Source organism: Malaclemys terrapin, chromosome 8 (genome assembly GCF_027887155.1).
Source record: "Malaclemys terrapin pileata isolate rMalTer1 chromosome 8, rMalTer1.hap1, whole genome shotgun sequence".
Taxonomy (NCBI): domain Eukaryota; kingdom Metazoa; phylum Chordata; order Testudines; family Emydidae; genus Malaclemys; species Malaclemys terrapin.
This window is the reverse complement of record NC_071512.1, coordinates 71,910,243-71,937,013: the sequence shown is the minus strand read 5'-3', so window position 1 is coordinate 71,937,013 and position 26,771 is coordinate 71,910,243. Positions and strand designations below refer to the sequence as shown.

Genomic DNA, 26,771 nt, shown 5'->3' with positions numbered 1-26,771 from the left:
CTTAATGTTGTAGTTGGCATTCTCAGGGAAACTATCATGCTGGATACGAGATGTCATGCTGGACCACTTTGCTGCTGCTTTTTTTGAACTGCTATATGCCCAGACAAGCCTTCCTTCAGTGGTAATGTGCTCCTGTTATTGTAGGTAATGAAGTTGGCAGATCCAGGAAAGCCACCTCCCTTCCATCCTTGCTTCTACAGTGGCCTCTATTACAGCCAGCCAGAGGAGCAGCTCACACATATAGGAGTGCAGGCTGAGGCAGCAGCCCACATACAGTCCTAAGTATCTCTCCTCTGATCCTGCAGTATTCACATAAGCCTTGAAAGCCTGTCCCCAAAGGAGGAACCCATAGACAGGTCACAGAAAGCAGCATGTAGCTTTCTGCTACAGATAGGGAGATCTACAAAACATGAGAGGAAAATAACACCCAAAATTAGAGAGTGAAAAAATACATCAAAAAGAAAATGATTGGGAGGAAGAAAAGGTAGAAAATGGCAGGAGAGAGAAAATGGGGAAGACAATTGATGGTGGCAACAGAGACTGGCACAAGAGGATATAGGCTGATAGTGCTGATTTGCTTGCATGCCCCAAGTGTGTGTGTGTGTGTGTGTGTGTGTGTGTGTGTGTGTGCATCTACCAGCCAAAAGTCGGGAACCTGTTGTCATGTGTTTGATAAAATTTTAAATTGACCCATGTTTAGAACTGTGATTAAACTTCAATATATTTTATAAAAAATAGTACTTAGTTTACTTTCACGGAAGTGAAGAGATACAATTGCACAATGGTGGTTACAATGGTAGAAATACATATTGTCGATAAACTGCAAGTGAGTTTAAAACATACTGTACAGCACCGCATCAGAAATTGTGTGATGGCAAAATGAATCATATACATTTTTTCAAAGTAAATCAAATCCCTAAAATCTTTCTCTTGGAATAAATAAGAATTATGTGCATTATGCTTCAGATTGCTACCAAAATATTTCCTGATTTTGAGCAATAGACAGATTAAAAAAAGACATAAGGTAAAAAAAGACATTCATGCATTTAAGCCACCATTAGTCTCTGACTCTAATATAAGGCAGATCATAATCTTTTTAAAACTGTCTTTAGCCACTTAAACTCTCTTTAGTGCTTTTCATGACAAGGTCATGGCAGGCCTTGTTTTTTCAAGAGTTAGGATGCTTGTATTTCCAACAGGTCATTTTTGACAGGCTCAGCCATATTTGGAACACATTGCACAGTAGAAAATGCTTTCATTTTTTAATGAAAAAGAACTTAAATAAAAAGAAATCCAGAAGGATGTTTTAGAGTTTATCACAAATGACACTTTTGAAGTGTGCGGGGGGGGGGGGGGGAGGAGGGGGAGAGACAAGTTTATGTGTCATCTTCAGTCTTAATAATGTGGAAAAGGGTGACATTGAACAGGACCTGATGTCCATTATTCCAGGCATAGAGAGCTCTATCTCTTGCATTGTAGTCAAGCATGGATATATGAAAGTACTGATTATGGAATGGAATGTCTGTATACTCATAAGTGGAGGTTTTCGTGGAATAAGAATAGTAGACCTTGGCTCCTGTTAAATGTGAGTTGGTAACATACAAAGTTCCACAGATCATGAAGGATTCCCCAGCACTTCTCTTTGGATAGCCTGTACTCCAGCTCTTCATCACTTCTAACGTATCCTGGTTTAGCTGGCTGATAACAATGTTGCCTGCATTCTGATTAGTAGCATATACGGCCCACAGCCCAATTTCATCTGCCATCAGGTCAATATCTGAGAAGCCGCCCCAAGTGTAGGGGTACACATTGTGAAAGCCAGCATATTCCAGGCTACGCTGTGCAAGCACCCGTCCTGTGTCAAAGCTGTATTTGATGATTATGTTACTCTGATACTTGTTGAAATAGAGGGAGCCATTGTAGACAACATGATTGGTTCCTGCCCATTTGAATGGAAGATTGTATGTTCTTGATTCAGCCCCACTGACAAAGTCTGTGATTGATTTGTATTCACGGACAATTTTATTGTTAGTATAACTGTCCATGTACCAGACCTGAAAGAAAAATAAAGAATAGGCTGTGAACTACTGAAATAGAATCCTTGGCTGATCATGCTGTATTCTGAGTACATTTTAAAATATGTTCCAGAAATCCTGTGGCATTATAAGTTACTAGACTTGCTCATAAAACCTACAGAAGTGAAGGATGTGTCTGTATATTTATTCTGAAACCTATATTTATTCTGTTGCAAAGACATTAGTAACACTAGCATTTTGGATCAGAACCTACTTAGCCTCTCTGAGGCTGCTTTCACAACAATGTCTGCCAGGGTCAGAGAAGTTTGCTTTGAGAGTGTTCTCATAGCTTGGCCCTCTGGCTCAAGGGGTCATTAGTATTGTTAATGATGTGCCCAGATTTGTGAAAATCCCAAAGATGGAAGGAAAGTTGAGTGTGACTCGAACCTTTGAGTCACACCCAGAATTAGAACTGGTTGGAATTTTTCAGTTGAAACTTTACTTGTTGAAAAATGGCATATTTTCAGGAATGAGAATTTTCCATGAAAATGTGTTTTCTGTTTTTTTTTTTGTATCTTACTGATTTTTCCACTTTTTGGTTCCCCATCACCTTTCTCTCCCATTTTATCGTCTACATTTATTACTTTATTTCACTCCCCACCTTTCCCCCCTTTTGCTCGTGATAAGGGGGGAGGGAAGAGAAAGTAAAAGAAATAAAAAAAAAAAAAAATAAAAACAAACAAAAATTTTCTTTTTGCTGAAAATTTGGAAAACTCCCCCCAAAATGAAATTTTGTTGATAATTTTTGTGACACATACTTACCTTATTTCAACTAGCTCTGACTGAAATCAAGCATACCCAAGTGCATTGATTTTTTAGTATTGGCCTTATTAGGTAAAGACCTGGATAAACCCCATTGAGGGCCTAACTCTGCAAGCATGTGTTAGTTTACGCATGTAGGAAGCTCATTGACATCAGTGAGATTACCCACATGAGTAAAGTTACTCATGAATAACTGTTTACAGGATTGGGTCCTTAGAAGATGTCCACTGAAGAAACTATAATGAAAAGAAAGAAAATAATGTGTATTTGTTTACAGAATACAGACTAGTATGCATCCTCCCCAAAACAAGCAGTTTAAAACTAATGAAAATATGCAATATGGTTGAATAATTTTATTAAGGAGGATGGTTTACCCTTTTTTTCCCTAAAGTACTTCAAAATATAGAATATGAAAATGCAGGGAATACAAGAAATAAATGTTACGTGGTAAAATCTCATGTAGGGAAATTATCCCCTTGTAAAAATTAAAAATGCAAATAAAATATCAGAAGAACAGAAAGATATTCAATGCCGCAACATACTCGGTTATTCTTTTCTGATGCTAAAGGATCTGTCATCCAGGCTCCAAATCGGGTTCCAGAGGTCTTGACTGTAATGGGGCCTGTAATTTTCATCAATTTGCCACATGCTGAAATTAGAAAAACAAATGCACTCTTATGAAAGCCGCAAACAATTTAAACATAACCTGACCATATTTTGACTGATGTCAAAGAGTTGTCTAGAGAACAAGACTAATTGCTATAAACCACAGAATGATTTCAGGATGTACGGAGGCCGGTTGACAATAGCTCTTCATCCTCAGTGTATGAACATCGGTAGTTTACATTTTTTCCATTGAAAAGGGAGACAGGGATTTTTTAGAAAAGTTATAAAAATGTTTCAGAATCTTTATTATCTTTTCGGTTCAAACAAAATAAGATAAAATATATTAAAATATCTCCCCCACCAGACTCAGAAAAGCCAGAAGCTAGTGTTGCCTCCAAATGGATTTGAGAAATCTATCCCTTCCTTAACAACTTGACACGTCAGAGGAGAAAAGGGAAATAAAAAAATTCTGATGCAGATTCCAGTATTGCATAATCCAAATATGAATAAATTTAAAGATTTTGAATTGACTTTCTTCAAAATTATATTCAATTTACATCTCAGTGAGGATTACAAAAGAAGCTATGTTTGAGCTCCTGCTGTCGTGGATTGTCTAAGCACTAACAGCTCTATCCTGCAAACGTTACTGGCATTAATGCCTACTAATGTGAGTTAATCCCATTGTTATCAGTCTCCCCAATACCTTGTGCAACTCAAGATTCAGGCAAGTGGAGCGGATTTCATTTTTAGAGAACTGAAAATGGCAGATCTAAAATCCCATCCATATGCCCCAACATCCCTGATTCATCCCTGCTGTTAGTTTATGCGACAATTCACAGTTCATTATTTTCTCATTTCTCCCCACACAATCCACTCAACTCCATAGCAGCATCTGGAATAATAATCCAAGTTATAATATAATTAACTCCAATATACCATAGATAACAGTTACAGAGATAGACTCGAATGTGTAAAACCACCATAGGTTTACGAGCAAAGTAATCAGCAAAAAACACCATAAATGAAGAAAGTAAATATGAGAATTATTCTGGAACTGTCACCACATCAATGGACATCTAATCCACCATGCTGTCCCTTGTTAGACTGTCTGGGAGGAAATAATGAGAGTCAATTTGATCTTGAGTGCTGACCTTCCTAATAATCCAAAAATCTATATTTTAGGGGACATTAATAACATGCCTATTACCAACAAAGCTCACAGGGAATTTATTCTAAATTTATATGGCCAAAAGACTTACTATCATAGAATGGTGTAGATGAATAAGTGACCCTGCAAGTTTGGGAAAAAATGATATTCCAGCTGAATGTAAATATTGAAACATTTCATGATTTTTTTAAAAAAAGTATTTTAGATATATATAATTCATTCTGATATAACTGCTATTGCACATGACCCAATCTAACCAGAAAAGGTAAGAGACAAATAGAATATATCACTTTAAAATCTAAGGTATATCATTCAAAGGAGCAGGTCACATCATGATTTCATTTTGTAATTTATGTAACAGACAAAGAATGCACTGTATTGTATGTTCCTAATTTCAGCCAGTTATAATGTGGCTATTGCTCAGGTAGTATCTGAGTTATCACCAAAAGGAATTCAATCCCAGGCTAGTGAAATGGGTATAACAAAAATTAACATAATCTAAGTACTTACTGAGGATTTCATGGACAGCACAGGTTGTGTTTTTACTGTTAAGGCCCTCTTCTTAAAAGAGAGCTAATTTATTAGTTAGCTGTTAATGTTGATCCACACAAGCAAGCATCTGTGTATCTCAAACTCAAGTTGCAGGATCTTGTGAAGACATACTGGGATTAAACATGTAGGAGACACCACTTTTTAAAATTCTGTTCTCTCCCCTCCCCTCCAGTTGCTTATAGTATTTAATTAACTATCTCTTCAGGGATTTTTTTTACAAAACTGCTACCAGTGTCACACATAGCCTGAATGCTACCATTCTGGTATGCTTTGCAAATCTCCATTGTGGGGAGTTGACTAATATATCCCAGTCAGGCCAAGTTTTACCCTCATTTAAAATGGCATGTCAGCAAACTCATAAAAGCGGCCGCCCAGCCAGGCAGTGGCACAGCTGCGAGCAGCGGCACTGGAGGCAGCGAACAGGGCGGCTAACAGGGGAGTTTGAGAGGGAGTTTGCAGGGGGAGGTAAAGGGGGAGGCAGAGGGTGGGGCGTGGTGTGTGCTCTGTTTCCCCAGGTGCTGTGGGCAGAGACTGCAGCAGCCATGAGCCAAGCATCAGCAGCAGACAGAATGCAGATGGCTGCATGTGGAAGCTGTGGTATGTATATAGTCCTGGCAGGAGACCCGGAACAAAGGTATGTGTGTATGAAGTGTCGCCTTATAGTGTTACTGGAGGAAAAGATTAAGGGGCTGGAGATGCAGGTAGAGACCCTGGTGGAGTTTAGGCGGGGGTTTGAGCAGCTGATGGAGGATAGGCAAGGCGGGGCTGAAGGGGAATGCTCTAGGGCGCAGAAGGAGACAGTAGTAGATGACAGCGAGAGGGGAATGGAAGGGGGAGAACAAGGGAAGTGGAAGCATGTGACTGTGAGAAGCAGGCCAAGGAAAAGGAGGGCCAGTGAGGGGGGAATAGAACTCAGGAATAGGTTTGAGTGTTTGGATAACGAGGTAGAGGGGCAGCAGGTGGTGACTGAAGCCGGGAGGGTGAGGAAGAAGAGAAGAGCGGCTAGTCCGAGAGAGAGGGGGGAGGAGTTGATGGAGACAGCACCAATTATGGGCCACCAGAGGATAGAGGAAGGCATAAGGGGGAGCATAAGGGAAGATAGGAACAGACACAGGTCAGGACTAGGGGGATCAGAGACTAGATTACTAGATCGCACTGTTGCCAGGCGACGGCAGGTTTATGTAATTAGAGACTCTTTACTGAGGAGATTGGACAGGCCTGTGACCAGGGCGGACCCGGAGAACAGAAGGGTGTGCTGTCTACCGGGCGCAAAGATACGCGATGTGGACCTGCGGTTGAAAAGGATCCTAAAAGGAGCAGGTAAGAACCCCTTGATAATCCTTCATGTAGGCACAAATGACACGGCTAGGTTCTCGTTAGAGAGAATCAAGGGAGATTATGCCAGGCTGGGGAGGACTCTCAAGGAGATAGAGGCTCAGGTTATCTTTAGTGGGATTCTGCCTGTTCCAAGGGAAGGGCAGCAAAGGGCTGATAGGATTGTGAGCATAAATAGTTGGCTAAGGGAGTGGTGCTATAAGGAGGGCTTTGGGATGTATGGCCACTGGGAGGCTTTCGGGGACAGACACCTGTTCTCGCGGGATGGGCTTCACCTGAGTAGGGAAGGAAATAGACTTCTGGGAGGGAGGCTGGCTCATCTTATCAAAAGAGCTTTAAACTAGGAAGTTTGGGGAGATGGTTGGGAGATGCACAGTTAATCTCCACGCCAGTTTCCAGTATTGAAAAGCTGAGTGTAATAAGAGTAGACATAGCCGGGGAGATGAGATTGGACATAGGAAGGACAGGGGGGATGGACACAAAGAGGCCCGCAACACACAGTGCTACTAATGGGAGACAGGCTAAACGACATACATTAGGGTGTTTGTACACCAATGCGAGAAGCCTAGGTAATAAAATGGAGGAATTGGAGCTCTTGGTCCGAGAATTGAAACCGGATATCGTAGGAATAACTGAAACGTGGTGGAATGGCAGTCACGACTGGAACGCAGGTATGGAGGGGTATGCGCTGTTCAGGAAAGATCGGGATAAAGGTAAAGGGGGGGGGTGGCATTGTATGTCAATAGTGAAATAAGCTGTAAAGAAATAATAGTGGATGGAATAGATAACACGGAGTCCGTCTGGGCGATACTCAAGCTGGGTAAAAGGACTACTAGAGCCTCTCCGGGGATAGTGCTTGGGGTGTGCTATAGACCACCGGGATCGACCCAGGATATGGATAAGGAACTATTTAATGTATTAAGGGAAGTAAATACTAATAGAAACTGTAATTATGGGGGACTTTAACTTCCCGGATATAGATTGGGGAACAAACGCTAGTAGCAATAATAGGGCTCAGATGTTCCTAGATGTGCTTGCTGATCAATTCCTTTATCAAGTGGTAGCTGAGCCGACGAGGGGGGAGGCCATTTTAGATTTGATTCTGGTAAGCAGTGAGGACCTTGTTGAGGAAGTGGTAGTGGGAGACAACTTGGGCTCCAGTGATCATGAGCTAATTCGGTTTAAACTAAATGGAAGGAGTACCGGAATTAAGTCAAAGACTAGGGTTTATAATTTTAAAAAGGCCAATTTTAACAAATGAAGGGGACTGGTAAGGGAAGTGGATTGGGCAAACGTATTAAGGGATCTAAAGGCAGAAGAAGCCTGGGATTACTTTAAATTAAAGATGCATGAGCTGTCAGAGGCCTGTATCCCCAAAAAGGGAAAAAGATTACTAAGCAAGAGATTTAGACCGAGCTGGATGAGCGACCGACTGAAAGGGGCGATTAGGAAAAAACAGAAAGCGTACAAAGAGTGGAAGAGGGGAGAGATCAGTAAGGAAACTTACCTTAGTGAAGTCAGAGAATGTAGAGACAGAGTGAGAAAGGCCAAAGGCCGTGTAGAGTTGGACTTAGTGAGGGGAATTAAAAGCAATAGTAAGAGGTTTTACAGCCATATAAATAGGAAGAAAGCAAAGAAAGAAGAAGTGGGACCGCTGAAGACTATAGCCGGAGAGGAGATTAAAGATAATCTAGGCATGGTGCAATATCTCAATGAATATTTTGCATTGGTGTTTAATGAGGCCAATGAAGGTATTAGGGATACTAGCACCGTTACAGAGGGGCATACAGGATGGGGGATTACCGCATCCGAGGTAGAAACAAAACTAGAACGCCTTAATGGGACTAAGTCGGGTGGACCGGACGATCTTCATCCGAGAATATTGAAGGAATTGGCGCGGGAAATAGCAGGCCCATTAGCAATTATATTTAATGAATCTGTAAACTCAGGGGTGGTCCCATTAGACTGGAGAATAGCCAATGTGGTTCCTATTTTCAAGAAAGGGAAAAAAAGTGACCCGGGTAACTATAGGCCTGTTAGTTTAACATCAGTAGTGTGCAAGGTGCTGGAGAAGATTCTGAAAGAGAAACTAGTTGAGGACCTTGAGGTTAATGGCAAATGCGATAAATTACAGCATGGTTTTACGAAGGGCAGATTGTGCCAAACGAATCTGATCTCCTTCTTTGAGAAAATAACGGACTTATTAGATAAGGGAAATGCGGTGGACCTAATATACCTGGATTTCAGTAAAGCGTTTGATACAGTACCCCACGAGGAATTATTGGTTAAAATGAAAAACATGGGGATCGATATGAAAATCCAGAGGTGGATAAGGAATTGGTTAATGGGGAGAATGCAGCGGGTCGTATTAAAGGGTGAATTGTCGGGTTGGAGGGAGGTTACTAGTGGAGTGCCTCAAGGTTCGGTTTTGGGACCCATTTTATTTAATCTATTTATAACTGACCTCGGGACCGATTGCAAGAGTGGGCTGATAAAGTTTGCGGATGATACGAAGGTGGGAGGAGTTGCAAACTCGGAGGAGGATAGGGATATTCTGCAGGGAGACTTGAATGAGCTTGTGAATTGGAGTATCAGAAATAGGATGAAATTTAATAGTGAAAAGTGTAAGGTGATGCACTTGGGGATGACTAATAACAATTTTAGTTACAAGATGGGGACGCATTGGTTAGAAGTAACGGAAGAGGAGAAGGACCTAGGGGTCCTTGTGGACCGCAGGATGACTATGAGTCGGCAATGTGACGTGGCGGTGAAAAAAGCCAATGCGGTCTTGGGATGTATTAGGCGAGGTATATCTAGTAGGGATAGGGAGGTCCTGCTTCCATTGTATAAGGCGCTGGTGAGACCTCATTTGGAGTACTGTGTGCAGTTCTGGTCTCCCATGTTTAAAAAAGATGAACTCAAACTGGAACGGGTGCAGAGAAGGGCGACTAAGATGATCAGAGGAATGGAAAACCTGTCGTATGAAAAGAGATTAGAGGAGCTTGGGTTGTTTAGTCTGACAAAGCGAAGGCTGAGGGGGGATATGATTGCTATCTTCAAATATATCAGAGGGGTTAATACAAGGGAGGGAGAGGAATTATTCCAGCTTAGTACTAATGTGGACACGAGAACGAATGGATATAAACTGGCCGGGGGGAAGTTCAGGCTTGAAATTAGATGAAGGTTTCTGACCATCAGAGGGGTGAAATATTGGAACGGCCTTCCGAGGGAAACGGTGGGGGCGATGGACCTGTCTGGTTTTAAGATTAAGTTGGATAAGTTTATGGAGGGAATGGTTTAATGGTAAAACATAGTAGCCAAGGAAAACCAAGCAATGGTACGTGAATAGCATAATGGCCAACAAGGGTCAGGCTAGAGACTCTTGCCTATATGCTCGGGGTATTACTGATCGCCATATTTGGGGTCGGGAAGGAATTTTCCTCCAGGGTAGATTGGCTGAGCCTCTGGAGGTTTTTCGCCTTCCTCCGCAGCATGGGGCAGGGATCACTAGCAGGAGGGTCTCAGCCGATTGAAGTCACTAAAACACAGGATTGGGGACTTCAACAGCAGAGTCCAGGGAAGGGTCTTGCGGCCTGTAGCATGCAGGGGGTCAGACTAGATGATCATAATGGTCCCTTCTGACCTTAAAGTCTATGAGTCTATGAACTCAATTTGTGAAGAATATATATGTGGAGAAGTCAGAAACCATTTGGAAAGTACTAAAACAATTATGTTTTGAGACTCAAATTAGCGGAAAACATACAGTGCACTGAAAGAAATTAGAATGAAATTAATCACCACAGCTAATTTATATTTACTTGCTCTTTTTTTAACTAATGGAAAAATACAAACTGAATAATGTAAGAATTTGCTGGATACATAATTAGTATCATTCAAGTATTGTGTTAAAATTAGAATTAAAATACACACTTTCCATTTTAGAAAAATTTAGAGTCCTAAAACAAAGGATATTTTTAGAAGAAAATGGAAAATTCAATTCAGGAAGATACAGAAGTATAAAAAATTATCCCTGAAATTTAGCTCTAGAATTTACAAAATAACGGTTGGACAATTATCTTTCAAAACCCATGGTGGGCTAATCAAAGAAGAAGAAGAGGGATGAATTTAAAAAGAGACAAAACTCTGGTTTCATAAAATCAAATGGGGACAGCCCCTCAAAAAAGAACATGTTGCCTCCACTTTCTCCTCTCTCTCTGTTGCTGTTCCCGGCTTTCCCTTTCCTTTTTATTGGTAACAGAAGCCCCAAAGCTTATCTCTCTGTGCATGGGGAGCTTGATGAATCATTTTGTGCTATTTAGAACTAACTAAGGCTATCACATCTTATACCCACCACAGCCCATCTCCACTTTAAAGTTAACTTTTGATCTAGTTCCGTAGTTTCTGGTATGGCCCCCAGTGGTGCATTGTGGGTCTGTTGGCTTCCTAACGTAACTGCTCTCATACTAGTGCACAGTGTAGACTGGACTATTCCCCTCTGTGATTTGGAGGGAGACAGGAGGAGCAATCAACGCCCACCTCCAATGACTAATGTCCCCAATCCTCCTACATCCCTTAGAACAAGCTCTCTCAGCACAACCTCTTCCCAGCTGAGACTTTCACTCATGGAGTGCGGTGATATGTGCCTTCAGTCCTGCCCTCCTTTCAAATCTCAACAGATTCCCCCACAGTTGCATATATGCATGCATCCCTCAGTTTTCATTTGAAAAGTCTGATCACTTTTATCAACAAGATTACTTTGTGTGTGGGAGGTGGTGGTACAGAGTGATAGTGGGCAGGGGAAAAGAGAAAATAAAACTCCCATTTTTGCATAAGGCTGATGCAGGCAAAGGGCTGTCAGAATTTTGTTCAAGCACATCAGTATCCAATGTACACCACTGAGTAATTTGAATTCAGAAGGAATTGTTCAGAATGACAACAGAGGCCCCAAAGCACATCTCAACTATTTAGAACTACTTAGGGCCACTGCGTATAACCTTCATGGTTGGAAATTACTCTGAGAGTGCCACAAATCAGCTGGCCTGCTAAGTACTGACCATGGGAACAGAGTGAGGCTCTGGCTGACTGATTGGGCAGAGACAAATTGTGAGACCAGAGGAGGAAACTAATTGAGGAAATATAGGTCCCACCTCCTCATTTCACTTCCATGAATCACACAAACACTAAATCATGTGCAATGCCTTTTCGACCAATGGCACATCAGAAGAAAAGAGAATCTGATTAACAGAATGTAAAACAATGAAAAAGTAAGCTGCCCCTCTTCTCTGGGAAATATTGTACCTAGATATCATCATTTTCTCCATGTCTGTTTTGTGGAATCTGATCCTGCAAACACATTTGCATACATGTAACAAGGGAGCTGTAAAGATTTTGCAGGATTGGACCTTGAGGCAATCTGTATTTGTGTACATTGTAAAGTGCCAAGCACTCTGTGCTAAAACATGGGAAAGGTGCTGCAGAGATGACTTAAATTCCCCATCTCAAGATGGCGTAGATCAGTGTGTGGATCCCACTGGTCTTCTCTGATTAGAAATCTAATTGGACCCCATGAAGCCAAAACAGGGGTTTCAGATCCTGTTTTAAGTTAAGTATCAGAGGGGTAGCCGTGTTAGTCTGGATCTGTAAAAAGCAACAGAGAGTCCTGTGGCACCTTTAAGACTAACAGATGTATTGGAGCATAAGCTTTCGTGAGTGAATGCCCACTTCATCGGATGCACGTTTTAAATTAGAAGGTGACCAGATTAAAAAAGGAAATAAAGAGCTGGTAAAAAAACAACATAAAATGGGGAAAATGTCATGGCTCTCCTTCCCTTGAAGTGAAAATAAATTAAAAAAGAAAAGCTCTTGGTTCAACTCATTAGATGCTTTCCGGATAGTCGGTTTCTTGTTTCCTTTGGAAACAAGATAGAAAGTGAATTCTCTAAAAACAGACCTGGAAGGCAGACATGCTGGCAGCAGAGTGGCAAAAGAGGAGATGATGGAATTATCCCCTGCTATGTCCTTTCATCAACTCTGAAATGAATGGCGGACATTAGCAAGTACAATTATATTAGACATTCATGTTAATTGTTTTACTGAATCTTGGTGTTAGCTGGAAACACCTTGTTACTATCTTTTAAGTGACTAATAGTAATACCATAATACAGGATTGTTTGCATTAGAGATTTATTTAGTGCCTGTGTCTATTTGTGATATAGTTGTGAATTCAGAAATATAGCTGGGAAAGATCAGTGAAGCAAAGAAACAATCTGCCACATGAATTTTCTACAACAGTAGTGGTGGCTAAGAAATGTAAACAGCCCACAGATTATTTTTCAGGGCCAAAAGCTCCTTTTTTTTTGTCAGAAGAAAAGTGTGACAATGTAGAAATATCTCTTGTCATGGCATATAACCTTTTGACTATAGTACACCTCAGAAGCAGAAATACCAGATGATAGTGAGGAAGGAAGATCTTGTGTACTTTCAGCCTAGCAAAGAAGAGAAAATTTTGGAACATTCTTGTGAGAGCCTGTTTGATAGATTTGCGGTCTTTTTTCCAGAACAAAGATATCCAGATAGGTTTAGATAACCGCAGATTTTCAGGATGAGATTTTTCTAAAACACTGAGTATTGGTCTAAATCTGCTTCCACTGGAAAAACTTTAATTGATTTTAGTGGAAGCAGCAAGGCCCATGCTGAGCGCATTTGAAAATCCCAATGGTTATCCTAACTGAACAGCCAAACCTTTTAATGTTTGTCCACTAAATGTGATTGTATAAGAAGTACAGTGCACCATCTCATGAGTGTTTGTGGCCTGATTCCCTTCTTGCACTAGTGTTACTCCATGGACTTCAATACAGCTGCTCATGATTTACACTGGTTTAAGAAGCTGATCAGGGTACAGGATGAGGAGCATATACTACCCATGAAGGCGTGTAGAAGCAGATGCACTATCCCTGCATGCTAGGGAATCCTGGAAAGCAGAATGCATTCCGGAACTCTCTGTGGCGTGGTGAGACATTGCCAGCTCTATAAGTCACTAGAACTTGTGGGAGAGGCTGGGAAGACCCAGTGAGCATATGGCTATTTTGAGGTACACATAAGAATGGGTAATCAATGCTAATATAGCCCCACAGTCTCTGTGATGACTAGAGTTTACTCTGAAGATTACAAGTTTTACCATATACCACAAACCAAAACAACCCCACTATAATGATCATATAAGTAGTTTTTTTTTAATGTAAGGTTAATTTTTAGATGCATCGCTGAAAGAAAATGAGCCGAATAAATTTAGTACAAGGACAGAATGGAAGTTTTCCTGGTTAATTAATAAATATTTACTTATTGAGCTGTGCTAGTACCTAGTTATGAGGTTTTCTCCTTTTTCTGTCTCAAATACAGTCAATCTGGCTTTTATATGCAGATTGTTTCATTTAGTTAGATACTAAACACTGACCTGAATTATTATGGGTAAGAAACAGGGAAGAGGGAAGTGAGTCCACTCCTCAGTGTGTACACGAGCAGTTTTCAGATGCTTTACTTCTTTTGCATCCTTCCTTAGGATAAAATTTGTTATGGGAATACATTGTAAAATGAAGAGCTAGAGACTGAGCTCACCCTTTACTTAGAGTTTATGTATCTATTATCCTACTTAGCCGCAAACCAGGAAATATGGTGGTCTAGTGGCTAACGCCTGCTACTGGGAGTTGAAACTCCTGGGTTCTATTTTGAGCTCTGTCACTGACTCCTTGTGTAATCTTTGGTGTAGTCACTTACCTTCTTTGTGTTATGGTTTCCTCATCTATAAAATGGGGATAATAATTCTTACCTCCCTCACAGAACGCTGTACAGCTTAGTGTTTGTAAAGCTCCTTAGAATCTACAGGAATGGTGCCATACAAAGAATCACTATTATCAATACAAGAATCCCTTGCTAATGCTACCATCTCTTTTGCGATCAATATGATGGCATTTCTTTGTTGAATATGCTATTACACTTTCCAGGCCCCAAGCAAAAATATCAATATCAAATTTTGCCTTGACCTTGCTGTATAAGAAAGCTAAAAATGAATCTAGCATATATCTAGTCTAATAGCTTCTTTCATGTTTCATAGGTAACTGTTGTCTGAGAGAATATTGATTTACTAGACTGACCATATTATTTCTAAAAATCTGTCACTACTAAATAGCATTAATGCACAGTAGCTGATTAAATGAAGATGATAAATCATAGGAAAGCAGTGTATTACTAGAGTAAAAATTGTCCATATGTACAGCACATTATATGCAGTACAATAAGGCCTACATTTTCTTGTGTGTATCTGACTTGCATGAGTGCCAGCTGAGGATTTGCACACACCAGTGCATGCAAGCACACACACCCTTTTATATGCAGACAACCAAATTTACACGCACAAGTCATGCATATGCTAAACTGCATGCACACTTCTGAAAATATAGGCCACATTTATCAACTGCTGCAAAGTGACATTTTCCTATTATAAGGAGAAGGAACAAGTTTCACTCACCACAATGGCTTTGGAAATCATTAAATTTCAGTGAAAGTAAAATGACTGCTCACTGTATGTTAATGAATGTTGCAAGGGTTGCCAATGCAGATGGAAGATTACTTTTAAGTGGCTAAAACTGTATAAATAATTCATAATATAACAGTTATATTACTGGAAAACACCTGCTAGGGAAAAGAAGAGGGAAAACAAGACATTACACATGCTGGTTAGATAGCTATATTGCAAGACTCAACAATAACTCTGTAATGATTCAAGCCCAGATCCTGGGTGCAGTGTTGCTGTTCTGTCCTACACTGCCATAGGATTCTGGTCCTAAACATGGCATGGACAGCCACAGTTGGGTCACCCCAGTGCAGAGGGATCCTCCAGTGGTGTAGAGCAGGCATAGCCCTTCAGTGCAATAGGCACAACTGGGGTGGTAGCTGGAGTTTCCTTATGCCCCCTGATCCCCAGATACTGTATTGGCCTCTTGGGGCTATATACAGCAAGATTAACTTTAAGCTGATTTCAGGCTGCTCTAACTTGCAGGTGGGGACTTGCCAGGAACACAGTCAGTCCAGGATTAGGGGAGCACAAAAGCCACCTGACCTGTGCTATGCTTTTCTCAGCCATTACTGAGCACCTGGATCTCTGAGAATAAGAGCAAAGACAATTCTGCATTAGGATTTAAGAAGGCTGAAGTCCTTTCAGTAGTTAGCCAGAAACCCGCTTTAAACTCCTTAAGCATGTAGGCAAACCATAGGCCCTAATATGAAAAATTTAGAATGGTAAAGTCTTACTAGTGTTATTGTCTGGCATCCTCCTACTCTTGAGGCTCAACATGTAGTTGCCTGTGGACTAGGAGAATATGTGATTGCTACATGGCTATAGAAAGCAGAGGGGTACAGAGACAAGTCTAGGGAGGTGGGGAGGGAAATGAGAAAGAACTCTAAAAACAGAGAAAGAGATGAGATCCTGGCAGTGAGCAGAGAGAGAAAAGGAGCCTTGGGGAAATCATATAATTGTATCTATATAGGGAGATAACTGAGTTGCAGTGTTTGGATTCAGAATCAATCTGGAGATGAATTTCTGAGAGACAGACACAGAGAGAGAGAATACGTGTGCATGGATATGAGGGGGGTTTCTGATCCTGTAGTGAAGTTTCATCCAACTTGCATACATATACTAGGAGCAGGGTATGATGTTTATTTCAATGTGGCGATGGTGTATTTGCTACTTTTATTTTATAGAACTTCTCCCCCTTAAATTACCAATATAAAAAAAAAATAGGCCCCAGAGACTTTTTTTATTGGCCAAGAAAGAAAGGAAGAATTGTATGTTAGGGAAGAACTCCTGGGAAGAGAGTTAAGAGAAGGATTTGACCTAGGAAAATAATTAAAAGGGAAGTAAAAGGTGTGGAAAGAACCTGTAGGAAAGACTACATACCATATATACTTGTTCATAAGCCGAATTTTTTTAGTAAAAAAGGGAAGCACCAGAGAAGGGGGTTGGCTTATGAATGGGTATAGAGAGGGAGAGGTGGGACACAGCACCTCCCCACAACAGAGGGAGCAAGGAGAGACAGCACAGCCAGCACAGTCAGAAGTGAAGAGGCGGGGCCAGAGTCTCTCTGCTTCTGGCCACGCTGCTCTCCCCCCAGCCTCCGAAGCAGCTGCAGCTCTGGGGCTGGCAGGCTGCAGCCACGCCGCTCGGCCCCACCCCCACAGAGCATGCTGCAGCCGCGCTGCCCAGCCTGCTGGAGCAGCTCCAGCCAGGCCAGAGACATCCTCCCCTGGCCCTCCCCAGATAAGGTGGGAAGGGATGGGATGGGGAGAGTGTGGGGGTCCCGGGCTAGAGGTTGGGTCATGTGGGGGGTGTCACAGAGGTTACTCCCCTGACTCCCAGCTTCTCCCCCCGCAAAAATTTCCCCACCAGTTGCTGTCCTGGCCCGTCAGGGTAAGCAGCTGGCGCGCCGGGACACTTTGTTTACTTAGGTTTACCTCCAGGCCTGCAGATGCTCGAGGTAAACACACCATCTCAGGCCGGGAGCCAAAGTTTGCTGACCCCTGAATTATAGGGTCGGCTTATGAACGGGTCATAAAAATTTTCCATTTTTACTTATCCATCTTAGGGGGTGGGGGTGGTGGTGTCTGTTTATAAACAAACCAGCTTATGATTGAGCATATACGGTAACTATAACAAGGATGATTCTGAGATTCAGAATACCTCCCATTGTGCAGTCAATTCATTGATTTATATTACAGATATTCACCACAAAATAAAAACAAGATGACTGAAAAATATGTAATGCCATTTTTTTCTCCTTAATATTGCTTCAGAATAGTAACTATCGAGAAAAATTTCTTGTTTGCTGCTGCATAGTAAAACATTTATTTCCCTTTGACTGCACATATATATGTTCTGTCAATGTAATAACATGCTATTATGTGTATGTATTGTAGTGGAGAATTGACTCATAAGAGATTTCTGTCTGAGGAAATCTTTCATGTATTTTTGCCCATCACAGATATGCTAATCCCATGTAAAAAGAGCTGAAAATAAATGATTTAGGAGGTTAACCCAGTCTAGATTACTTTTTTTTTGGTCTTTGTCCATTACTTCAAAATGTACATCTTCTGTAATAGGCAGCACCTCTTTCATATTTCATATTTCAGATGCACCCACTACCTATGAAAGTACACACCCAAGATTTGATCATTGAGAAACCTATCATAAGCCTGAGTTCTATTTTTTTAGTGTTTAATTTTTGTTCATAGTGATTTTTTAGTTCTCATAAAAAGGGTCAGACTGAGAGAAGTGGAAGGCAAAGACTTTCAATAAATAATAATTCTTGGCTCCTAAACAGTACCTTCCAGCCAAGTATCTCAAAGTGTCTTGTCAGTTACTTTAATTGGAGCAGGCTAGGGCCTTTAAGTCCTCAGAACGTGCCTCTGAGGTAGAGAAGTATTAATTATCCCCTGTTCGGGATGACATTTTCCAAAAAGGCCTCTAATTTTGGGTGCCCAATATTAGACAACTAGTCTCTAATTTCTCTAAGCATCTACTGAAGCCAATGACTGGGCATCCAAAACTGAGAGTCACACAGGAAGGTTATGGCATTGCTGGAAACAAACCCAAAGCTGTGCTTTCACCAATACATTATTTCTGCTAAAGTAGGTAGGAACAGTTCTAATTTCAGTGGATCACACCTAACCTATTATTACTAGAGGCCCAAAGTAATACAGTCTGAGAGGTCATTTTCTGAACTGGCTATTTGTAAACTTCAAACCAAGATTTAAATTTTGATGATGGTTTTTGTCATGTGGATATCTCTCCACTGGACACTGGACAGAGACCACCAATATATATCACATTGGCCACTAAAATGCACCTGGATGCAATCCTGGCCTGAGTTATATTACAACTAGTGTGAGAGAGGAAACAATCTTTGTATCCCATTAACAAGTTCATGAGCAATTCAGTCCTAAGACCCCCGTCCTTAGGATTTCCAAGTTGCCATCCCTTATAATTCTGCATCTTAACTTTCTATTAATAATGGGTCAGATTCTAATTTAAATTATACTGGTGGAAATCTAGAGAAACAGTTGACTTCAGTGAAGTCACTCTTGATACACATTAGTGTAATAGTGATCAGAATCTGTCCCAGTGTGTCAAAGAGCTGAAAAATAGAGGATCTTATGTTTCTACATCAAAGCTCTAAAATATATAACCTAGGGACAAAATCCAGCATGAAATGGTTAACTTACTGAGTTTTTTCATACAGTCTCGAAGTCTGGTTTCTAAACTGAGCACCCTCTGGTGTAGCTCCTCATAGTCATAGGCACCAATTTCTTCCTGAATCCCAGTGAGAACTGCTGACAGATTCCTAATTTCCTCCTTGAACTGGGTGATTAACTTGGCATCAGTTTTGTACTGTTCCAGAACTGGGATCAATGGCAACAGCTCATCCATCTTTTCCTTCAACTCCTGCAAAAAGCAGTCACCTGGACATTAGAGCAGCTTAAAGGAGTTCAGTCCCCTAACACTCTTTAATGCGATATTTTGAACTGATTAATAAAATGACTTTAAAATTCTTATTGATATTAGTTTCAGATCCATTACTAGTGTATTGTGAAAGTCTAGTGAATTCAACAGTATGAGTTGGATAAAATGTAAAAGAGAATATTCAATTTCTACTGAAAATACAAAATTCATTTTTAAAAGATTGGAAACAAATCTGAGACGCGTCTTTCCCTGCACATGATACAAAACTCCTGTTGACTATATTTTTCTTGAGAAAAGGTGACCAGGACTGACAACACAGTTCGAGGTGAGGATATGGTTCTGAAATAGTGACATATTTTCACTGATTTTCTATTTAATTTTTATAAATATTAATATTTAATTTACTTTTTTTGACTGCCACTGCACTCTGAGCAGACATTTTCATTGAGCTGTCCACAGTAATGTTTAGGTCTTTTTTCTCCTAAGTGGTTAGAGTTAAATTTAGACTCCAACAATGATATGAGAGATTCAAATTATATTGGCCAATGTGCATTTGTCTTTAGTGATTTTTCACTGCCCAATCAATTAGTTTTGTTAGATACCTCTGAACTTCCTCAAATTCTTCTCTAGCTTTAACTAACTTAAATAATTGTATGTCATCTGCAAATTTTGCAACCGCATCATTCTTTCTCTTTCCCAGACCTCCCATACTTAAATGTTTGTCATGTTGAAAATTGAACATTTATCCCCATTTATTGAATGTTTGTCTCTTAGCCGTTTCTAATCCATAATGGCTATTTATCTCTCATACCATAACTATAATACACTTAATATCTTTTGCCAGGGAGTTTGTTAAAATAAGTCTTAATACATTATGGCAACTGGCTCTTGTTCAGCCACTAACATGTAGCTACCCTGAAAGAATCCTAACAGATTAAAGATTTTTCTTTTATGGAAGGCATGTGGGTTTATCCTTTTCAGATGATGTTCATGTAGATGTGTTATAATTCCATTGATAATTTAAGGAAACAGCAGGACTTCCATGAGAGAGAGAGAGAACGAGATACAAGCTTGGACAGAAGGGAGAAAAAGTGATGGAGATATAGGTTTGACAGTTGCCAGCACAGAGATAACAGAGGTCTTGGGAGCAGATGAGATCACCCAGGGGAAAGCATAAAGGGGCAAAATGAGGAGACCAAGGTTGGAACCCTAGGGAACATCACAAGATAGAAGAGAAGGCTGATTACTTCAGCATCATCTTCTGTTAATGGTAGAAAGGAAATCAGGGAAGAGTGCAATGGAAGGCCAAGCAAGAGAAAGTGGATCGGTGACACTATCAAAGGCAACAGAGACATTGGGGGTCAGAGGTGCCAGATTTATCACAAGCACTGAAATATCCTGAGGGGTGTGTGTATGCAATTTATTACATTTTCATTCATATTAAAAGATGCAACAAACAATGTGAAAAGTTTTAAAGTTGCTGTAATGGTGATCCTGTCTCTGATCATGAGATGGAGATGGATCACAGACGCAAGGCCAGAGTTAAATTTGTTTAAGGAAATTTACCTCTGAATTTCCTGCCTTTTAAGCATGTTTTGTAATAATTATAGTATTTGAATAATATTTGCTTATAAATTAATATGCACCCCCCCCATTTTAACACTACCTTGATGAATTTTTTTTCACCTGGGAATTATTAACTCCAGAGAAACTCCTTAGGTGTTGGCAGTGTATTTTATACATAGCTATTTTACATAGCTAGAAAACTGCATTTTAAAATTACATATCAAAATGTTATTACTATAAATCCATTTAGAGTAGCAGGAGTTCCTTCTCTTGTTCTGATTTATAACTTTTACTCATGAGGGAACTTCCATTTACTGTATAAGTCCAGACATTTTTGAATTAAAGTGGGATGGAGAGAGGTGAGTGGAGAGTTTATGATTTTATTATTATTAAAAACAATGCATACAGCACCATAAACTTACAGCAATTTAAAACACATATTAAAAGCTTTCTCTGCCCTAAAGATTTTAATGCGTGAGCCCAGTTTTGCCCCCATTGAAGTAAATAGGAGCACTGTCACTGATCTCAGTGAGAACAGAATAAAGCCCTTAGAAATTTCAATGGGTAGAATTACAAGACTGTACTATGGTGGGTTTTTCATTTTAAAATTAACTTCTTAGTTAGAGCATCTTCTCACGTCACTAAAGGAAGTGACGATTTTGCGATCACTGTAACTATAACGATTCTTTTGATTTTATTGGTACTACCTACACCTCTTAAATCTATTGTTACAAGAATGAATTCACATTGCAATAAAAGAAGGAAATTGCACCATTTTTGAGTTTATTTCCCCTTTGAATCGCCACATAACTCCCACTAGTATTAATAGGAGCAATGTGGGGGTATCAAGGACAGGCAAACTGACAAATTTTTGTGACTCATGAATGACATACTGTACCAAAATTTTAGTTGATCAAAATTCTGAAAGAAGGTATTATTTTGACATTTCAATTACTCTTTACTTTAATTAGCTGGCAATCTGTTTTAGCCTCCTGGAAAACTGTCAAACTGAAGCTGAATGTCCAGTCAATACAAATATTGAATATTTAAAAGGTTGGAGTAGTACAACAGGTTGCTGCCTTTGACAGCCAAGTTGGACATTCAAATTCTGGTATTTTGTTCCTCTGGAAAAAAATGTAGCAAGAATACAAAATATATAATGGCACAACACAATGTGCCATTATATATTTATAATAACATTACAAGGGGTAAAGGTGAAAACTTTCGTGAAGTTGAAACTGGCTGAGCGGAATTATACTCAGACTTTCAGCTAAACTGAGAATAATAAATAACCATACTCTCCACATGAGCTCTTATTAGTATAATTAATTACTGAAACCAATTACTGTTCAGTGATCAGTACCTCTGAAAAATCAGAACCCACTCAGTTAGGTGCCACTCCTTTTGAAAATGTAAGCCTAAGCTTTTATGTTTCAGTTATCATGAGCACCTCAAAGGACATAATGTTAATAATTTTTTAGTCTTTGGAATATATTTAATGGACCCTATCTTGCATTCCTTGCCCACTCAAAACTCTCCGTCATTAGGGCCCAGTACTTGCAATACTATGATATATGTCTGTAACATTGTCTCCTTAGTATAGTCCAGATGGCTTCCTAAGAATAGACAATAGCAGTTTCTAACCTCTAGCACTAGACTTCATGGCAGATAGGAGGGCTAAAGTTTTTGTTCAGTGAAAAATCACTAGGAAATTTAACATGGACATTTTTTCTTACAGCACATGTGGATTAGAGGGGAGGGGGATACACCCCAAAACCAAAATAACTAACTCCCCCAACCTCTAATCAGAAACTTTTAGATCTTATTGCTATTAAGTACCAATTACAATAACTTCCCTCATTATAAACTTTTTTCTCTTCAGTTCTACAAAATGTCAGACAACTGTAAAAGTGCAAAACCCTCTGGTCATTTGCTATTAATTCCCTGGCTTCCTCATTTATCACTAGTGCTTGACTGCATATAAATCTCTCAGTATGAACTGCACATTGATACAGTAAAATAGGATTCTGTTTATACTGACATTTCTCTAACGTCTTAATAATTAATGGTCACTCCTTATTGCAGTTAAACTGAATAGGAAAAGTGATTATCATAATAAAAGAGGTTATATTATGGTTCCTTTTCAACGTTGCTTTTGTATAAGCTTTTCAAGCCGAGATCTTAGCAGTTCATGCATTGCTTTTTAGTGCTTAGCTTGCAGCAAGCTTTCAAAATTATTAAAATAAAACCTACTTGAAAATGCTTTGTCATTAATGTCTTCCGATCATCTTCAATTTGCCGAAACTTAGCCTTCAGCCCTTTCATTTGTGTTTCCATTTTTAAAACATACTGGAAATCCCTCTGAGTCCGTAGGTTTAAAACTTCAATAGATTGGGACATATTCTGAACCTGTTAAAGAAGAACACTGGCTGCACTCTGTTTTTCTTTCTTGTATGTGTAGTTAAATGTCAAGTGATAAAATGTCATGCCTCTGTCAATGCTTGAACTGTTAGCCATTTTTTACCTCAGTGGAGCTTTGAATTCGTAACTGTAGAACAATACAGAAAGTGGGCCACATTTTGGCCTTGGTCACACGTGTAATCCCACTGAAATCAATGGGATTGTTCCACTATAAATTAGAGGAATTTGGCCCAATGTCTTTACCCATCATATAATACCTAAAAAGAAAACTGTGCACTAAGTATTTTGACAATTCAGCAAGGGGAAGAACTGTTCCAGGGCAAGGAATCATAAAGGAGGTTTGGGAGTCAACATTCCCAAAAGAATATTAGTACAGTATTCAATAAATCAGGAAAATCGGATATTGATTTGAGTTAACTTATAACTCCATGCCACTTCACTACTTAAACCAATTTATTGAGGATTTGGGGGTGTGCAGGAAGAATGGGGTAAAGTTTTGATCTTGAATTTAAATCTGTTTAAGCTTCATCAAGGATCTGAACTTATACTTGATAAATGAAATGCATGCTGCCACCCAGATAGAGTTTGTACTATATTATGCAGCACTTGCTGATTTTTTTTCAAGTGCTGTGTATACAGCATGTGGATCTTAGAAGCAATCATTTAGCCCTGAACATTGTACTACTCTATTAAAGAGAATGGGCATGATTCTGATCCTTTACGTAAATGAAAATCAGGAATAATTCTACTGAAGTCAGTGGAGTTACATGAGTGTGAAATCAGTGCAAGAGAGACCAGGGTCAGGGCCAGTGGGTCTCCTTTAAGAGATATGTACAACTTGGGCTTTTGATAAATATGAATACAAGTTTTGCAGAACCCAATATTTTACACTCTAGTGATGCAGTAGTTTAAATGTCAGTGCTTTGGAAAAACATGGTCTTGGGCTTGAGAGTGACATTTACTCAAACTAGATTTTTAAATTTTAAGGAGGGCTACACCATTGTTTTTGGTGAGTCAGCAAAATACCCTATTTTAGGGCTTGATCCTGCTCCCATTGAAGTTAATGGCAAAATACCAGCTGACTTCAACGGAAGCAGGATTGAGCCTGTAAAATGCTAGTGTGTGTTAAAAAAGCTTTGAACTGTTTTCTTTATACACTGTGCACTAGCACTACTTTAACTATAAATATCTTTACTCAAAGTTATTTATGCATGCTTCAGAAATATTTCCTAACTCTGATACAGATAATAAGATTTATTAAATTGACACCAACATTATTACTACTAGTACATTCTTTAGACTGTAACTTCTTTGGAGCCGGAACTGTCTTTTTTGTTCTATTGTTTGTACTACACCTAGTACAATGGGGTCCTGGTCCATGGATTCTCTATCTATTGTAGAGGCATTCCTAGATGCCTCTACAATAGATTTCAATCCAGCAAAGCACTTAAGTATGGGCTCAGTTTTAAGTATGTGAGAAGTCCCATTGGAATCGTGCTTAGAGTTGGGCATATGCTCAAATGCTTTGTTGGATCATGGCCAGAGTGCTCACCTATCAGGTTAAAGGCTGTTAAGCCCTAAATGACTTGGACTATCCTACTTGCCTCTTTCAATGCCATATTGCTGAAGATGGGATCAGCAAAGATCACCGTGCTGAGCCTTCTTAGTATAAAAGAGAGGCTGTTGGCAGGGTATCTATCCTTCATGATCATGAGCTTTGGAAATCACTTCCAGATCCCAGATGTGTTATCCTTCAGGATATGCTGCAAGGCACAACTTTTCCTCCAGCTATCCAAGGAGGGGATGGGTTGAGAGTTGGGAGAAGTTTTTGTTGTTTGCTGTGGAAATCATTATTTTAATTGCTAGTATGTGTTTAGTAGGGTGGAAAGCAATGCATTACATTTGAGATTTTATTATACAATTCAGTAATATAACAGGTGGCCAGACTGTAAGATATTTGATTGTTTATAGTTTTATAAGTAGAAATAAAATAAATCTATTCAACTGTAAATCATTAATAGAAAAAAAATCACTGAAAGATGAAAAGAAATGAGTTTCAAATAACTGATTAAGCGTATGTAGAACAAAAGATAGCCCATTTCCATCTTTAAGACAAAGACAACTTTAATTTGTATGTACTTTATGTATCTTTCATAAGTGTTCACTTTATAATAATCAGACAAAATATGTGGGTGATACAGACATGAAGCTGAAGCAGAACATTTTGTTCAACTTTTTCACAAAGTTTTGCATGTGCAATAATTTTATGCCAAAATTCACTTTAACACATGCACACTAAATGGGGGAGGGGGAAGGAGGGAAGTACCACTAGAAAACATTAGGCCCAATCTTAAAGATCTTACTCAGAACTTGCTCAGGCAAAACCCCTTTTGTGCATCCAGTTTAATGGAGGTGGGAGAAAAGGGTGATATTCCTTCCATTCACTAATATATATAATCTTTGAGCTGTTATCCATAGTTTCAATTGGCACCCCGTTGTGATGACGACTGTATCATACTGCATCTGGTTATTAGGATCCTGTAACATATTGTGGATCTGATATAGTTTGATTTTACTTAACCTACCACCTAGTTAAAAATACCTTTAAAATAGTGTTGATAGCAGTGTAGATTAACTAGCAATAATCAGCCATACACATTTTTGCTAGAAAGTACTGTTAATGGAATAAATCCACATTTTTGTCATCTTTTATGCTCCTTCTAATTACTGAAGCCAACAAAATAAATCCTTTCAGAGCTATGATAAAACTTGAAATGTTTCACTTTGCCAGATGCCACTTTCCCTCAGAAAGTGTAATAAACAGCAATGTGTGGCTTTATTGATGTAGTAAAATGATGCTGTCTACCCACATTTGCCATCATCTCAGTGAAAGAAAATAAGTTGTAGAGCTTAAGCCTCCACATAGAAGACCCCAAATTATCAAAGGGCTAGTTGTGAGAGGGTTCGTGCTGTGGACTTAAAAAAAAAAAAAAAGAATAAAAACCTTATTTATGAGTATTTTAATGGTTGGGAAACATGCCAGAGTAAAAGCTCTGGAGAATGAAGTCCTCTGTTTATCAACATCATAAGTATAGCATGGGTCGTGCCAGCACATGCTGTCTACATTGCTTCATCTCTGTGCCTTAACCTTGACCTGAAAGGACCTCCTCTAAGAAAGAGAGACTCCAGGCCTTGGCCTTTCTTTTGAGAGGGAGCTTTAATTTTTTATGTCTGTTCTGAAACTATAGCCAGTGAATGCTGTGAAACTTTGAGGCATGAGACAACCCAGCTGTGGAGTGTGCTTGCAGCTATATGTTGTTAATATGAACACTGCTTAATGACAACCAGCTAGATTTTGATCTCATTTACACTGGTTTTAGATTGGTGCCTCGTATGGACTCCAGCGGTGGAGTTACTTGTGATTTATACTGGTGTAAATGACACTTAAGAGTCTAATTATTAACATACTTCAGTTTGGGGACCTGAGACACAGGTGAGTCCATATAGAAATGTTAAGAGTACACTACCACTTTTGTCAGTCAAGGATGTGAAAAAAACACATCCCTGACTGACGTTTCACTGACAAAAATGCTGGAGTGAACAGTGCTATGTTGGCAGGAGAGGCTCTTCTGCCAACATAGCTAACACCACTTGTTGTGGGTAGTTTAATTATGCCTACAGGAGAGCTCTCTCATGCTGGCAAAGAATGGCTACATGTGAGACCTTACAGCAGCACCGCTGAAGCGGTACTGCTGTGCTGCTGTAAGGTCCAGAG

The 26,771-nt window shown here is 39.6% G+C and overlaps 1 protein-coding gene across 3 annotated transcripts in view; it reads right to left on the bottom strand.

The window, feature by feature from the left end:
- Positions 1–607: 607 nt before the first annotated feature.
- The window catches only part of OLFM3 (olfactomedin 3), a 123,941-nt gene continuing 97,777 nt past the window's right edge, over positions 608–26,771 (bottom strand). For 2 of the 3 annotated variants that reach the window (XM_054036489.1, XM_054036488.1), the window contains exons 3-6: positions 22,829–22,984; positions 18,772–18,991; positions 3,380–3,486; positions 608–2,054 (exon numbers count right to left, since the gene is read on the bottom strand). In XM_054036489.1, coding sequence (XP_053892464.1) covers positions 1,377–2,054; positions 3,380–3,486; positions 18,772–18,991; positions 22,829–22,984 — 1,161 coding nt within the window. In that variant the 3' untranslated portion in view covers positions 608–1,376. The remainder of the gene's footprint in view (positions 2,055–3,379; positions 3,487–18,771; positions 18,992–22,828; positions 22,985–26,771) is intronic. The other variant, XM_054036490.1, reaches the window with a different exon arrangement.